General features: G+C 39.5%; 1 protein-coding gene across 3 annotated transcripts in view; it reads right to left on the bottom strand.

Moving 5' to 3' along the window:
* The window catches only part of Cdh20 (cadherin 20), a 227,142-nt gene that overhangs the window by 29,103 nt on the left and 180,020 nt on the right, over positions 1-18,019 (bottom strand). For all 3 annotated transcript variants that reach the window (XM_030253941.1, NM_011800.5, XM_030253939.1), the window contains exon 7: positions 12,297-12,550. In XM_030253941.1, coding sequence (XP_030109801.1) covers positions 12,297-12,550 — 254 coding nt within the window. The remainder of the gene's footprint in view (positions 1-12,296; positions 12,551-18,019) is intronic.

Below are 18,019 nucleotides of genomic sequence, written 5' to 3'. Positions count from 1 at the left end.
CATTCACGTGGAAACTGAATAACACTCTTCTCAATGATACCTTGGTCAAGGAAGGAATAAAGAAAGAAATTAAAGACTTTTTAGAGTTTAATGAAAATGAAGCCACAACGTACCCAAACCTATGGGACACAATGAAAGCATTTCTAAGAGGGAAACTCATAGCGCTGAGTGCCTCCAAGAAGAAACGGGAGACAGCACATACTAGCAGCTTGACAACACATCTAAAAGCCCTAGAAAAAAAGGAAGCAAATTCACCCAAGAGGAGTAGACGGCAGGAAATAATCAAACTCAGGGGTGAAATCAACCAAGTGGAAACAAGAAGAACTATTCAAAGAATTAACCAAACGAGGAGTTGGTTCTTTGAGAAAATCAACAAGATAGATAAACCCTTAGCTAGACTCACTAAAGGGCACAGGGACAAAATCCTAATTAACAAAATCAGAAATGAAAAGGGAGACATAACAACAGATCCTGAAGAAATCCAAAACACCATCAGATCCTTCTACAAAAGGCTATACTCAACAAAACTGGAAAACCTGGACGAAATGGACAAATTTCTGGACAGATACCAGGTACCAAAGTTGAATCAGGATCAAGTTGACCATCTAAACAGTCCCATATCACCTAAAGAAATAGAAGCAGTTATTACTAGTCTCCCAACCAAAAAAAGCCCAGGACCAGATGGGTTTAGTGCAGAGTTCTATCAGACCTTCAAAGAAGATCTAATTCCAATTCTGCACAAACTATTTCACAAAATAGAAGTAGAAGGTACTCTACCCAACTCATTTTATGAAGCCACTATTACTCTGATACCTAAACCACAGAAAGATCCAACAAAGATAGAGAACTTCAGACCAATTTCTCTTATGAATATCGATGCAAAAATCCTCAATAAAATTCTCGCTAACCGAATCCAAGAACACATTAAAGCAATCATCCATCCTGACCAAGTAGGTTTTATTCCAGGGATGCAGGGATGGTTTAATATACGAAAATCCATCAATGTAATCCATTATATAAACAAACTCAAAGACAAAAACCACATGATCATCTCGTTAGATGCAGAAAAAGCATTTGACAAGATCCAACACCCATTCATGATAAAAGTTTTGGAAAGATCAGGAATTCAAGGCCCATACCTAAACATGATAAAAGCAATCTACAGCAAACCAGTAGCCAACATCAAAGTAAATGGAGAGAAGCTGGAAGCAATCCCACTAAAATCAGGGACTAGACAAGGCTGCCCACTTTCTCCCTACCTTTTCAACATAGTACTTGAAGTATTAGCCAGAGCAATTCGACAACAAAAGGAGATCAAGGGGATACAAATTGGAAAAGAGGAAGTCAAAATATCACTTTTTGCAGATGATATGATAGTATATATAAGTGACCCTAAAAATTCTACCAGAGAACTCCTAAACCTGATAAACAGCTTCGGTGAAGTAGCTGGATATAAAATAAACTCAAACAAGTCAATGGCCTTTCTCTATACAAAGAATAAACAGGCTGAGAAAGAAATTAGGGAAACAACACCCTTCTCAATAGTCACAAATAATATAAAATATCTTGGCGTGACTCTAACTAAGGAGGTGAAAGATCTGTATGATAAAAACTTCAAATCTCTGAAGAAAGAAATTAAAGAAGATCTCAGAAGATGGAAAGATCTCCCATGCTCATGGATTGGCAGGATCAACATTGTAAAAATGGCTATCTTGCCAAAAGCAATCTACAGATTCAATGCAATCCCCATCAAAATTCCAACTCAATTCTTCAACGAATTGGAAGGAGCAATTTGCAAATTCATCTGGAATACCAAAAAACCTAGGATAGCAAAAAGTCTTCTCAAGGATAAAAGAACTTCTGGCGGAATCACCATGCCAGACCTAAAGCTTTACTACAGAGCAATTGTGATAAAAACTGCATGGTACTGGTATAGAGACAGACAAGTAGACCAATGGAATAGAATTGAAGATCCAGAAATGAACCCACACACCTATGGTCACTTGATCTTCGACAAGGGAGCTAAAACCATCCAGTGGAAGAAAGACAGCATTTTCAACAATTGGTGCTGGCACAACTGGTTGTTATCGTGTAGAAGAATGCGAATCGATCCATACTTATCTCCTTGTACTAAGGTCAAATCTAAGTGGATCAAGGAACTTCACATAAAACCAGAGACACTGAAACTTATAGAGGAGAAAGTGGGGAAAAGCCTTGAAGATATGGGCACAGGGGAAAAATTCCTGAACAGAACAGCAATGGCTTGTGCTGTAAGATCGAGAATCGACAAATGGGACCTAATGAAACTCCAAAGTTTCTGCAAGGCAAAAGACACCGTCAATAAGACAAAAAGACCACCAACAGATTGGGAAAGGATCTTTACCTATCCTAAATCAGATAGGGGACTAATATCCAACATATATAAAGAACTCAAGAAGGTGGACTTCAGAAAATCAAATAACCCCATTAAAAAATGGGGCTCAGAACTGAACAAAGAATTCTCACCTGAGGAATACCGAATGGCAGAGAAGCACTTGAAAAAATGTTCAACATCCTTAATCATCAGGGAAATGCAAATCAAAACAACCCTGAGATTCCACCTCACACCAGTCAGAATGGCTAAGATCAAAAATTCAGGTGACAGCAGATGCTGGCGAGGATGTGGAGAAAGAGGAACACTCCTCCATTGTTGGTGGGAGTGCAGGCTTGTACAACCACTCTGGAAATCAGTCTGGCGGTTCCTCAGAAAACTGGACATAGTACTACCGGAAGATCCAGCAATACCTCTCCTGGGCATATATCCAGAAGATGCCCCAACAGGTAAGAAGGACACATGCTCCACTATGTTCATAGCAGCCTTATTTATAATAGCCAGAAGCTGGAAAGAACCTAGATGCCCCTCAACAGAGGAATGGATACAGAAAATGTGGTACATCTACACAATGGAGTACTACTCAGCTATTAAAAAGAATGAATTTATGAAATTCCTAGCCAAATGGATGGACCTGGAGGGCATCATCCTGAGTGAGGTAACACATTCACAAAGAAACTCACACAATATGTATTCACTGATAAGTGGATATTAGCCCCAAACCTAGGATACCCAAGATATAAGATATAATTTGCTAAACACATGAAACTCAAGGAGAATGAAGACTGAAGTGTGGACACTATGCCCCTCCTTAGATTTGGGAACAAAACACCCATGGAAGGAGTTACAGAGACGGAGTTTGGAGCTGAGATGAAAGGATGGACCATGTAGAGACTGCCATAGCCAGGGATCCACCCCATAATCAGCATCCAAACGCTGACACCATTGCATACACTAGCAAGATTTTATTGAAAGGACGCAGATGTAGCTGTCTCTTGTGAGACTATGCCGGGGCCCAGCAAACACAGAAGTGGATGCTCACAGTCAGCTAATGGATGGATCATAGGGCTCCCAATGGAGGAGCTAGAGAAAGTAGCCAAGGAGCTAAAGGGATCTGCAACCCTATAGGTGGAACAACATTATGAACTAACCAGTACCCCGGAGCTCTTGACTCTAGCTGCATATATATCAAAAGATGGCCTAGTCGGCCATCACTGGAAAGAGAGGCCCATTGGACTTGCAAACTTTATATGCCCCAGTACAGGGGAATACCAGGGCCAAAAAGGGGGAGTGGGTGGGCAGGGGAGTGGGGGTGGGTGGATATGGGGGACTTTTGGTATAGCATTGGAAATGTAAATGAGTTAAATACCTAATAAAAAATGGAAAAAAAAAAAAAAACAAAAAAAACAAAAAACAAAAAAACTATGCATCTGTTGACGAGCACTTAGGTTGTTTCCATATCTTGGCTTTGTGAATAATGTGGCAGTTAACATGGAAATGAAGATGATGCTTCTATATACTGATGGTAATTCCCTTGGATATATGCCAAGAAATCGGATGGCTGGATCTAGTGCTTTGAGTAAGCGCCACAGTGTTTTTCAATGTGGCTGTGCTAACTGGTCTCCCCACCACGAGGTACACTGCCTTTCTGAACATCCTTTTTGTGTTTCATGCTTTGGGGAATGAATGGTCATTCCAATGGGTGAGGCACCTTTTAATTCTGACTCATTATAGATTTTTCATATATTCACAAGGCTCTTGTATATCTTGAAAAATTGTCTGTCCAGATATTTTGACATTTCTGAAAATAAGATTATTTGTCCTGGCATGAAAATACAACAGAAAGCCGAAGTAATCAAAACTGAAGTGTGGGCATAGAATAGAGACACTGATCAAAGGAATAAGGGTAAAAGCCTAGAAATGAATGCATATATGTTGGGAGCGTAAAGGTCCTTGTGCCCACAGATCTCCAGGGAACCCAGGAATATTAAGCACCCAGGATTGTTCTTTCAAAGGGAAGGACATACAACCTGTTTTTCCAGAAAGGTGGGAATTGGAGGTAAGTGATTAACAGCCAGGTGATCCATGTTATCTGTTAGGCCAGGCCTTATCAAGCTCCCACAATGTGAACTGGATTTGGCTAGTAATCTAAATGACCCTTCCCGCCAGGGGCTCCCACACTCCCAGAGCCAGGACAGAGGCAGTTAACAGCCTAAAATGACCTGTGCACTAACTGTATGATCGAGACCAGGCCAGAGACTTCCCTAGGTCCTTAGATTAGCACAGGCAGACTATCTTTAGAACCCATCTCCTTGGAAGAAATTACATGAGCCCTGAATCAAGTTTTAATGTAATTATACTTCCTTGTGCACTGGAGATTGTATTACAACAGGAAACTTTCCCCCAAATTGTAGTGTTTTAAAAATACTGACCATGGACTGCCTGGCATCAGACTCCTGTAAATCAATCTGAACTGAGTTTTCATTCTCATCTCTGCCCAGTTTACATCTTTGCTTAGACACCAACAGGCTCTTCCATACATATATGTATGATCAATTCATTCATTTTTTGTAACGATATCAAGAATACAGAACGTGGTGAAGGAACAGACATCAATGACTAGTATTTGGAAAATTGGCTGTCCACAGAGAAAATGTTGAATTCAGAATTTAATAAAAGTTGGCAGAAGTTACATCTGTTTTGTTCTGGAGGTGAAGAGACTGCACTTTTCTTAAGAATTTAATTTGACTTATATGTGTATATATTGTGTATCTTTGTGGGTGGGTGTGTTTGTGGACAGGTTCCTGCCAAGGCCAGGGGAAGGCATTGGATCCCCTGGTTCTGGACCTAACAGGCACTTGTGAGCCCCCTGGTGTGAGTGAGTGCTGGATGCCAAACTTGGTCTCTCCTCCCAAACTGGAATTTTTATAGTAATAATATTCCAAAGTGCAGTGTTTTGCATACTGTAGCTTGGTGAGTTGTGAAATTTGTGTGGTTGATTGTGATTAGCACTGAAAGAAAATGAGATTAAATGGGATATTTGCATGCCAAATTATCACATGTAATGAGGGCAAATATTGATATAAAGCTTTCTATCTATTGATATCTATCTATCTATCTACAAATATCAATGTATATGAAATGTTTTTCTTCAAATACATACATTTCTTTGGCGATTCAAGATTGCCACTCAGAGACTTCAGGTTTAAAGAGTCAACAGTTGAGTAGGAGCCAGAGAAGTTGAAGTAACTTCAGTTATGAATTAAGATGAAATAACTTGTGTTATGACGTCTTAAATCTTAAGGATTTTAAGGAAACCAATTAGCCTCTCTTCCTGTGATTCTGTTTAAAGAACATTTATTACTTGCCAGACTTGGCTTAACATATCCAATGTAGTGAGTCACCTATTCTCATAGTAACACCACCGGCAGGCATTATTATCATTTCTGTTCTACAGAGAAGAATACCTCGAGGTTTAAGAGGCTAAATCACTTATTCAAGGCTATACTACTGGCAATCAAATCTAGGCAGTTCAGCCTCATGTCTAGCGCACCTTAGCCACCCTCCCAGTGCCTTATTGACACATGAATTATAAAAGATTGCCCAAGAACACAGCCTTACCTCTTCAAGATGAGACATGATAACAAAAGGTTAACTTTTTGATAAAAACAGTTGGGTACTTATAAGATTATTTTAAATTAAACTCAAGTGTGGTATTTTTCTGGGTATACTTGTAATTTAGCTCTCAAAGTTTATCAGCTACTTTATGAGTTGAACTTTCTTTTAGGAAATAGAAGTTGGCTAATGACAGTCTAATCTTTTCGCTCTCAGACACATGAAAAGCCCCACAGTTGGTCCACAGAGCATAAACTGGATGGAAGCTCTTCAGGCTGTAGGTTTATTTCTGCGGTTGGGGGAGTAATCCATTAGAAACCAGAAACCTACCCCCACCATGGGAAATGTCACAGATGGCATGGGATATGGAGTGATAGAAATAACCAAGTCACAGGACCCCTGACAGCACTGCCTAGTTGACACAGCAGGAGCTTGCCTTCGGGAGCTTCTCTCTTCAAGTAGAATCTCCTTCAATTTCCCATGCTAGGCTACAGTGGGGGAATAATGGCCTTCATTTCTCTGAATGAGGCACTGGGCCAATTTCCAGGGTGCAGGAGAACAAAATTGAAAGTTCAGATACAGATGGAAAATGAGAAAATTGGGACTTAGTAGTGAATCCTATAGGTGGTTTTCCTGTCTCCAGCTGTAATGTTCTTACCTATTATGAGCAGAATCTGCTTACAGAACGCATACAAAGCTGCCTTGAGCAGACTGTATTGACATTTGTCTGCTTGGGTGAGGGCACTCTCTGTCATGAGTATGCTTTCTGGATTCACACATTTCAGGGTGGTACAGAAGCCTCGCTGTTTCCATACCAGCAGAAGCCGCTTTTAGTTGCTAAATGGCTCAGTATCCTCCTAAAGTTTTCTTTCTTTTCTTCCTTCCTTCCTTCCTTCCTTCCTTCCTTCCTTCCTTCCTTCCTTCCTTCCTTCCTTCCTTCCTTTCTCTCTCTCTCTCTCTCTCTCTCTCTCTCTCTCTCTCTCTCTCTCTCTCCCTCCCTCCCTCCCTTCCTTCCTTCCTCTCCCTCCCCTCCCTCCCTCCTCTCCTCTCCTCTCCTCTCCTCTCCTCTCCTCTCCTCTCCTCTCCTCTCCCCTCCTCTCCTCTCCTTCCTTCCTTCCTTCCTTCCTTCTTTCTGACTATTTATCAATGATAGAGGGTATCTAAGTATTGTAGTTTTCATATGCAAATAACTAAATCTACAGTGTTTGGGGCCTTACTAGTGAATAATGAACAATACTTATATCTAAGTCCAGCATGAGTTTTTTAGAAAGGAGATTATAGAAATCCAAATAATCCTTTTAAAAAATATTAAATGGCCTTTAATTTATAGTATTTTAACTTTAGGTAGTATGTTGATTTGGGAGGCTATTTACTGTGCATTTTGTTTTTAATAATCCATATCATTAATTATTTATAATAAAAATATAAGAATTAGCTATGTAACTTAATATACAAATTATTTTAAGATAAAGTTTTATTTTGAATTTTATTTATAATACTTTGTGTCTGTTAGTCCATGTGAATGTAGAACACAGTTTTGTGCAGGTATGCAACACTGTGTTCATATAGCGATACAAGTGCTACAAATCCATTAGGAACTGGAGTGAGCAGGCACTTGCAGACTGCTTATATGTGATAGGGTCTGAACTCTGATGCTCATGACTAATCAGCAAATCCTCTTAACCACTGAACCGTCTCTCCAGCTCCTCAAATTAACTTTTATATAAAAAGAGGATAACATGGATAATTTTGAGAACTATAATAGCGGAAAGGGATTCCAAATAGCTTAGTAAATAAAAGCCACATAGTTGACTTTTCAATACATTTACTTTTGGGATCTCTGATAATCTAGGACTCTTGATGTTCTTTGTGGACCTAGAGGCTATTTTCTATATTGTATTGGCTCAGAGTCAAGATCCCTATATCCGTCAATGTGAACTCTATTATTTGTTAACAAACATTCAGAGGGGCAATTGTGTATGTGATTCCCTGTCTTCATGCCTCCAAGTCTGGGACCTTGTTTTTGCTATTTTCTCCCCAAGAATGCAGAGTCCTGCCCCCAAACAGCAATGTGACCCTCACCTCCGTCTCTGAATTCTACTTCTCATCTTGTCTAAGCTCACTGGAACAGTCAGGTACTCCTTACCACTGCCCCATGCTGACGGAAGTCTTCAAAGGGCCTACCTCGAGTGACATTTTGTGAGCCAGACAGGTTCCTTTATCTTGCCTATCTGACTGTGCTGCAGTCATGAGTGAATCTTGAGCCATGAGTACTTCCCTGCCCCTGCCACCAGCCACCATTGAGATGTCTTCAGATCATGGCTGTAGTACTGAATCCCAGACATACCCTGTGAGGCTGTGTGTGTGTGTGTGTGTGATCACACATCTGATTGCATTTATTCTCTTTGACTTGTTACTTATCATTGTGACTCCTAATTATATCTTGTTTCCAGTGATTATCACATAGAGTTATACAGTCAAAATTTGGGAGATGATATGCAAATATACTGTCCAGTTCATATTCTATTTTAGAACTTTGATATGTCATTTACATTTGTGCTTGTTTTATTTGTCTCTGCCATGAGGCTTTATCCTCTACAAGTCCCATATTACCTTCTTTTACATGAAAACTAACTACTATATCATAAAACAATAAATATATGATTAACAGTCATGATCACAAAGCATATAATCATATTTTTCTGAAAATACAAATTTATGATACATCTGTTCCACTTTTGTTTTCATTATTATGGGGGACATTATGGTTTCACTATGTTGCCTTATAAAAAGAGCTTAAGACTGAAATGTAAATTTATAAGGTTTTTATAACTCAGAAATATTTGTTGTTTTTGTAAAAATTAAAGAACTAAAATTACTTTTAGCCACTTTGATGCTTGAACATGTAATGTGTTTACTAGTTAGTCAGAGGGAGTAGATTTTCCCCTGGTGTAGTTATCCCCTGGAGAAAACCATTCTTGTTAAACTCTAAAAGCACATTTTCATTAAATACAAAACGGCACCAGATGAGGGAAGCAGCCAAGTGACAGAAAAGGCGTTTGATAAATGGGGGTGTGTTTAAAATGTTTTATCTGTACTAAAGCTCCAGATTCATTTTACTGTGTGGCTTTCAACAATTAATGTGACAGATGGCCTCCAACGGCCTTGGAATTCTAATCGTTTGTTAATCTGGCTTTAGAGGCTTGGCAGTGGCTGTGGAAGGTTGAGGTGTCAGCCTGTCGACCAGCTGTTTACACTTTGTTTCTAGAGTGAACCCGAAATAGCCAAGATTGTAAGAGTAATTCTCCAGTCTTGAGGTGGGGAAGCATCTTGGGGTGGAATCTTCAATATCAAAACATAGCTTGGAGAGACAGAGATGTAGGGCTGTGTGTAGTATAGGGGACTCTCTGGCCATTCTGTCTGTCATCAAAGCTACTGACCCGAGGAAGAGTTTCTATGTCTGTTCTTTTTTCTATAATATAAAGAAATATGTTGAATGATAATTTTGATGTGTGAGAATTTCCCACTTCAATTGTTTATTTTATTTAGGTTTTGAGATCAGGGACTCATGGTATGTAACTATACAGGGCACCACTCTATAGCTCTGGCTAGCCTGGAACTCACTATGTGGATCACACTTGATGTTCTCTTTCGCTGCCTTCTAAGTGCTATGATTATAGGTCAGCATTTTGTGCCTTTACAAACATGGTCTTTTCCATTTATTTTAAATGTAAAAAATGCCAAGATCTAATAAAACTTAAAAGAATGTACAATGAATATATTTACAACTAAATGATTTCAAATGACAAAACTCAGCAGTCTTTCTACATACAAGTGATAAACACCGAGGAAGGAAGCAGGGAAGTTCATTCGCCATCACTCAACAATACCCGGGGGTAAACTAACCTAGGAGAAGCTAAAGATCTTCACAACGAAAACTTGGAGATAGTGAAGAAGGAAACTGAACAAGATACTAGAATATGAAAAAAGCATTTCATGCTGAGATCGATAGAATTGTATTGTAAGAATGGCCAAATTACAGAGATCTAAGATTCACTGTAATCCCCATCAAAATTCCAATTACATTCTTCATAGAGCTAGAAAAATCAATTTTCAAATTCATATGGAAGCAAAATGTTTATGCCCATAGACTGGTGCTGCTGTCAGTTAGTATGGCAACTGTAGAGGCTCATAACAGATCAAAATGATGAGACTAAGTGATCATTGAATATTCAGCTGGAAGAAAGCATCTGCAGGTACCCTCCTATGCTCAAGGAACATTGTGGAGTAGGGGCAGGAAGAATTTAAGAGCTGGAAGAAGTGATGGAGTGTTAAGGAATGTTATCCTCTAAGCAAGACATGGCTACTGCATGCTTGAGTCAAAACAGCTATGATTGCCTGCTGAAGATTAGACCCACCCAAATGTTGCCATGGAAGTGGGAGGGCTCCTGAGGCTTTAGCATTCTGTACAAATCTGTATGAAGTTAATGACTGCAGGAGGAGGGAGAAACATTTTCTTCAGAGTCGTAGCCACTAGAAAGATGCCCATGCTACTATAAATATCCCTACACCCATGTTCCTATAGGCAACATCATAAAACTCACTAGGTACTCGTAACCCTAAGAAAATCTCTAACATCAAGCAACTAAACAACCAACCAGTTAGCCAACCAACCAACCAACCAACCAACCAACCAAAAAAAAAAAAATCTCTAAAAACATGAAAGCAGAATGGGGACTAATTGGGAAGAGGATCAGTGAGAATGGGAGGGGGACAAAAGAGGGTAATAGGAAGTGTGAGTGATAAACAGTACATTACATCCATCTACGAAAATGTCAGATTGTAGTTCATTGTTATGTAATTATGCATAACATATAAGAGGAAAGAAGACTAAGCAATACAAAGCACTGTTGGACTTATAATTCTTGATGTCAAATTACTCTAAAGAGCCATAGTAACAAAATAATCAAGTTCTGGCACAAAAACAGATATGTAACCAACACAGTAGAAAATAGAACCCAGAAATAAACCCAGACAGCTGTAGCCACCTGATTTTTTTTTTTTTTACAAACTTGTCAAAAATCATATATTGGAAAAGAAACAAGCTCTTCAATAAATGATGCTGAGAACAGTAAATATCAGGACACCAAATGGTGAAACTAAAGACCTTTACAAAAATCAGGTCCAAACAGCTCACAGACCTTAACAGGTCATAACAGAGCCTAAATCCTTGAAACTGCCAGTGAAAAATCCAGGCAATGTATTTCAAGATACAGATATGGGAAGGAATCCAACTACACAGGGCAGATCTGAGAACTGGCAAATATGATTACATGAAGTCAAGCAGCTTCTGCAAAAGAAACAATCTTCATGGCAAATATGAACCTTATGCAAGGGAAGAAGTCTGTTCCAGCCATCCATCAGCTAGAAGATCAATGTCTAGAACACACATAGAGCTACAAAATTAAACACTAGTGCTCCCTACAAATCACCCAATTTGAGAAATGGGCTAATAAAATGAGCTGGCAGTTCTCAAAAGAAGACATAAAAGTGGGCAATAAGCATTTGAAAATGTGTTCAATACTCTTAGCCATCAGGGAAAGCAAATTATAACTACTTTGAGATTGCATTTCATCTCCAGGAAACAAACAAAAACGCTGCTGAGGATGTGGGGAAAGGAGACCCTTAGACATGGCTGGTGGAAGTGTAAGCTGCTGCAGCTACTGTGGAAGTCAGTATGGCGTTTCCTCCAAAACAGAAAATAGAAGTACCATGGGACCCAGTTGAATCTCCTCTGGGGTGTTTTCTCAAAGGACTCCAAGTCCACATGCAACGAAGCCACTTGCACAACCATGTTTTTTGCTGCTCTGTTCATTATCCCCAGGACATTTAGCAGGATGTAGGCACTTGTTGGGTTGTAAAAGCTTGGAAGCTGATATTAGTATTTTGTGGGTGAAGACCAGAGGCCCTGACATTTGAACATTCAATGCCCAGGTTTCAACCCCCAAATTGACTGATACAGTCAAGTGATTCAGCTAAGACTGATACAGTGCCAAGTGGCAGTGGAGCTCTGACTGAGATGTAAGGGTGTGTGTATATGCATATATGAACTAAAGGAAAATGAAGTTAAGATATGATGACATCTAATTTTTTAGTTACATGATGTTGTCATGTTATTTGAACAATAGGAAGAACAAGAAAACTCAGAGAAGAGTTTCCAGAGATGGGACTTAGAGAGGAAGAACCAAAGGTGAGAATGTTAGAGCATTATAGGCTACAAGGAGAAAGGAAAAAAAATCTATGGGAAAACCTGATTGAGTTGTTGGTTACGTCTGGGTCCTTAGCAGAAATGATCTGTATGGTTGTTCCAATTGTCACATCCTCTGGCACCTCCACAAAATAAAAGCCAGGCTCAAACACAGGGGGCTCGTCCACATCCTCCACACTGATGTGCACTGTTGTTGTGTCCTGAAATGGGCCAAGGTTCAGAAAACGCATCTCTAGGTGAGGATTGGATCCTTCCACCTTCAGGGTGTAGCTTTTCTTGCTTTCAAAACTCAGGGGCTGAAAGGCAACAAGAAGAAAACTGGTCAGCCCGAAGCATACATGCCCTGAGTGAAAAGAACATCCAACACTGATCTGATGATTAGTAGAGAACCCCCAAATTCACCAAAAAAGTGGAAAAGAGAAAAAGGTAAAAACAGGGCCACTTCTTGTCTTGTTCTGAAGTTCTGGGTGATAACATCAGTTTGGTCATAGGTAAAAAAGAAAGGATGGTGTCTGGAAGGCTCAGTTTTAACTCCTTTGACTTTAACCAGCATGGTCTGTAGAGAGAGTTTGGGGAACATCATTGTCTTGATCAAATTGTAAAAAGGAAATTTGTTTTCCCAGAACCCTTCTGTCCCAAGCAGACAAGATGGCTGGTGGCCTTGTGTTTTGGCTTTTTCTTTTGGAAAGATGTTGGACAATTAGGATCAAGTTTGTGTTCTGTCCTAGGATGTCCGGGCAATTAGGCTTATGGTTTTGTTTTCCTCTTAAATTTCTTTCAAGGGAAACCATTTTGGAGGAGGAATGGGACTAGGGATAGTGGAGGAAGAGTGGAGAAGGAAGGAGGGGGAGTGAATATGAGCAAGTATAATGATATGCAATCTACAAAAATTATAGGGAGACCCATCATTTTGTATTCTGGGTTAAAAGAATGTAATAGACTTGTTTTCTTCTTGATTTTTCAAAGCAACACTGACTCTAAGGAAATATGTTAAGTGTCTCACTACGATTCTTGATGCACTATGCCATATCATCCTTTGTTTCTTTAGTGTATATAGATGGTCCCTTTTAAATTTCACTTTAAAATTCTGTTAAGTTCCCAGGGATTCATAGTGCCAGCTAAGATGCTGATCCAAACTTAAAAATTCTTTGACCAGGACTCATGCACAAGAAATCAGTTTTGTCTATTATGATTCCATATTATAAGCTATAAAATTGGGAGAGTAGAGAGATGGTTCAATGGTTAAGAGTGATTGCTGTTCTCTTAGAGGATCCATGTTCTGTTCACCGCACCCATGTAGCGAGGGTAAGTTTTTATTATAAAACTTCTGTGTATTTTCCTTCTTCAGATTCAAGGTCAAAAGCAAGGACTCCATTGGGTTTTCATTCCCCAGTGTGTAGCAAGACCAAACACTCAATATGTAGTTAAAAAAAGTATTATTTAATTAAATAGTGTGTCACAAAATTTTATGTCTTAACATTAATGTGATGGCGTACTAGGATTTGGGGATGTGTGGTATCTAGGTTCTTTTGTATCTTATACTTTGGGAATACAGCTGCTTTGTAACTGAAGCTACATTACAATCGCTGTGTATTTAGCAAGTGTTGAGCTCCAGTAGTTAGTGCCCCTGCAAGTCGCATCCAGTCAACGCTAGTGCTGGGCTTGATATTGCTACTACATGTTCTGGAATTTATTGCTGTCTAAAATGGCTTCTGCAGAAGGGTATGGAAACAGCAGCAGGGAGTGAATCTGATACAGGTGAGGTAAACATGTCCAACCATGCCTCTAAGAGAGCTCTTCAAATAATTACAAACAAGGCAATGGATAACGGAAAGTTGGAAATTTTTAAGTGGTATATAAAGTAATGAAGAGAATTGTAAATCATGACCTATTAGAATAGAAAAGAATAGAATTGTTGTGTTTTGTGACCTGCCTCACAGGAGAATGGACTGACTACAATTACTTACTTTCCACTGGCAGATGGAAGCTAAGTTGAAGACTAGAAAATGGCACACTATCATGCTACTACAGAACAAAGTACACTCTGAAAATTACATATTTCAAGCATTTAAGAGACTGAAAATCAATCATCCGATTACTTAAAAGCTAAAATGACACACAGTCCTGTGTAGCAATCACTGTGGCTGTATGAAGACCCGATTCTTTCAAATCAACTTTATTTCTCTTTTTGAAAAGTCTGTGCTTTTTAGACAAATAATAGACCTAAGAGAAATAAATCAAAAGCAAAACTTTTGTTTCAATGTTATTTGACATTATTAATGACAAAGGAAGATGATGGGTCTGGGAGTTGTTCCAGACATATGGACTGAGCAGTCAGTAGCCTTTAAAATATTTATTATATGTGACTAGTCCATCTACCCAACATATTGGCCTTGTTCTTAATTATATTTCTGGCAGCTCATATGTTCAGAAAGGAATAAAAACAGTCTAAGAAAAATTGATGTATGTTTTTATTGAACGTGTATACAATTTGGATAGTGACATTGAGAGTCAAGGTTCTGGCCTGCAATGCCAATTTTTTTTCCAGATAAGGGAGGCCAGAAAAGACAGTTTTAGTTTAGTCAAATTGTAGTACTAATAAATGTTTTTAACAATGAATGCCTGTGATGATATTTAACTTATATAATAATAATTTAATATAAGTCAGCATTGTTTTATTATTTAGAACATTTTTTTCAGATGAAATTAACCAACCAGCCTTTCGAAAAGCTCCATTTTATAATTGGCTAATTTTTTAATGGACTACTTCTGCATTCAAGAAACTATTTATTCCAAACAATGGGCATTATCTAGTGATGGTTAGTGGTGTGTTATTGGTTAGTTAAAGATACTTTTAATTTTTTCCCATGTAATAATTGTTATTATTTTATCACCTATAAAGTTATTATATTATTAACTTTCAAAAATAATGAATTGTAATGTTTTAACTATGTAAATGTGTTTGAGGATGTATAAGTCAATCTAAGCATTTTGTACTAGTTCAGCGTCATTGTTTACTGGCTCTGAGGATTTCTGGTTCAAGGAATTTAGCATAAATCTGTTTCTTTGCTGTGCTGTATCTTTTGCTGCTGTGATCTTAACTTGGCTGGCTTTGGACCAGGTAGGAGGTTCAGTCATTTGGAAACCTATTGATTTGTGAAAGAAAAGGAAAAGGGTGTTAACAGTTTAGTGATTACCCAGGGTTGCTGGGGTCCTCCTATCAGCCATGCAATGAGCTGATTGGGTAATGTTCCAGGAGGGTGGACGGCAGTGTGAGGGCAAGGTCATCTATGTGGCAGCTTGGATAAGGTCTCTGAGTAGACTGCAGCAGGGTCGGGCTAGGAGATCTTAGCACAGATGACATGATTGTGTCTGCTCTGGCAGTCTCTGGAGAGGTGGCAGGATAGAGTCACCAGTGGCCTTTGGGAAGAGCATGGCTCTTGAGAGGAACACGACTGCTTGGGAAGGGTCCCATGGCAGGTAGTGTGGTGGACTGAGGAGTCTTACCTAACACAGCACCAGGTGTGAGCCAGGTTCCCTGCAGACGGCAGGGTGAGTTTGAGGCGAATCAATGTTTTATAAGTTAAGGTTTTAAATGAAATATTCATTTATAAATTATTAGATTCAATTTACTTGTGTGTGTTTTTGTGTGTGTTTGTGTGTTTGCATATGTGTTTACATGTATATATATATGTGGGCCCAAATTTGACAACTTGTGTCTTTGTTCTCTTCTATATTTATTGATGTAAGGTCTCTCACTGAACCTATATATTTATATATATGTATAAATCTCATGCTGTTTTTAATTATTAGATATTTCCTTTATTTACATTTTAAATGTTACCCCTTACCTGGTTTCCCCTCTAAAACCCCTCTATCTGATCCCCCTTTCCCTGCTTCTATGAGGGTGCTCACCAACCCACCCACCTACTCCCTCTTCCCTGCCTTCAAATACTCCTACACTGGGGCATCGAGCCTTCACAGGACAAAGGGCCTCTCCTCCCACTGATATCTGACAAAGCTGTCATCTGCTACATATGTGGCTGGAGCCACGGGTCACTACATGTGTACTCTTTGGTTGGTGGTTTAGTCCCTGGGAGCTCTGGGGGATCTGGTTGGTTGATATTGTTGTTCCTCCTATGGGGTTGCAAACCATTTCAGCTCCGTCTGTCCCTTCTCTAACTCCTCCATTGGGGACCCTGTGCTCAGTCCAATGGTTGGCTGTAAGCATCTGCCTCTGTATTTGTCATTCTCTGGTACAGCCTCCCAGGAGACAACTATATCAGGCTTCTGTCAGCAAGCACTTGGCACCCATGATAGTGTCTGGGTTTGGTGACTGTATATGGGAGCAATCCCCAAGTGGGGCAGTCTCTGGATGGCCTTCCCTTCATTCTCTGCTCCACACTTTGTCTTTGTGTCTCCTCCCGTGGCTATTTTGTTCCCCCTTCTTAGAAGGACTGAAGTCTTTGGTCTTCCTTCTTCTTGAGCTTCATGTAGTCTGTGAATTGTATTTTGGGTATTCCAAGTTTTTGGGCTAACATACACTTATCAGTGAGTGCATAGCATGTGTGTTCTTTTGTGATTAAGTTACCTCACTTAGGATATTTTTTAGTTCCATCCATTTGCCTAAGAATTTCGTGAAGTCATTGTTTTTAATAGCTGAGTAGTACTCTGTTGTTTAAATGTACCACATTTTCTGTATCCATTCCTCTGTTGAAGGACATCTGGGTTCTTTCCAGCTCCTGGCTATTATAAATAAGGCTGCTATGAACATAGTGGAGCATGTGTCCTTATTACACGTTGGAGCAGCTTCTGGGTATATGCCTAGGAGTGGTATATCTGGGTCCTCAGGTAGTACTATGTCCCATTTCCTGAGGAACTGCCAAACTGATTACCAGAGTGGTTGTACCAGCTTGCAAAACTCCAGCAGTGGAGGAGTGTGCCTCTTTCTCCATATCTTCGCCAGCATCTGGTGTCACCCAAGTTTTTATCGTAGCCATTCTGACTGGTGTGAGGTGGAATCTCAGGATTGTTTCAGTGTCCTTTGCCTCACAGAAGCTTTGTGATTTTTATGATATCCCATTTGTCAATTCTTGATCTTAGAATGTGAGCCATTCGAGTTCTATTTAGGAAAATTTCCCCTGTGCCCGTGTGTTCGAGGCTCTTCCCTACTTTCTCTTCTATTAGTTTCAGTGTATCTGGTTTTGTGTGGAGATCCTGGATCCACTTGGACTCCAGCTTTGTACAAGGAGATAAGAATGGGTCGATTTGCATTCTTCTACATGCTGACCTACAGTTGAGCCAGCACCATTTGTTGAAAATGCTATTTTTTTTCCACTCGATGGTTTTAGCTTCTTTGTCAAAGATCAAGTGAGCATAGGTGTATGGGTTCATTTTTGGGTCTTCAGTTCTGTTCCATTGATCTCCCTGCCTGTCTCTGTTACCAATATCAGGCAGTTTTTATCACTATTGCTCTGTAATACAGCTTGAGGTCAGACAGGTGGTTAGAATTGCTCACTTTTCAAATGAGCAATCTGGGGAACTCTGTTCTTCATGCTTTATCCACTGATCCACCTCCTTAGGTCATAAATTCTGTCTTTTAAAATGGTTAATCAGGGTTAGGAGTTGGCTTAGTCACTAAAGTACTCATCACACAAGCATGAGGACCTGAGTTGGATCCCAAGCACAAGTGTAAAAGTCAGGCACCAGTACATGTCTACAATGTCTGTGCTCTGGAGACAACGAGGGTGATTCCTAAGGCATGT

The sequence above is a fragment of the Mus musculus genome, chromosome 1 (assembly GCF_000001635.26).
Source record: "Mus musculus strain C57BL/6J chromosome 1, GRCm38.p6 C57BL/6J".
In the NCBI taxonomy this organism is placed as follows: Eukaryota; Metazoa; Chordata; class Mammalia; order Rodentia; family Muridae; genus Mus; species Mus musculus.
This window is presented reverse-complemented; position numbering and strand designations above follow the sequence as displayed.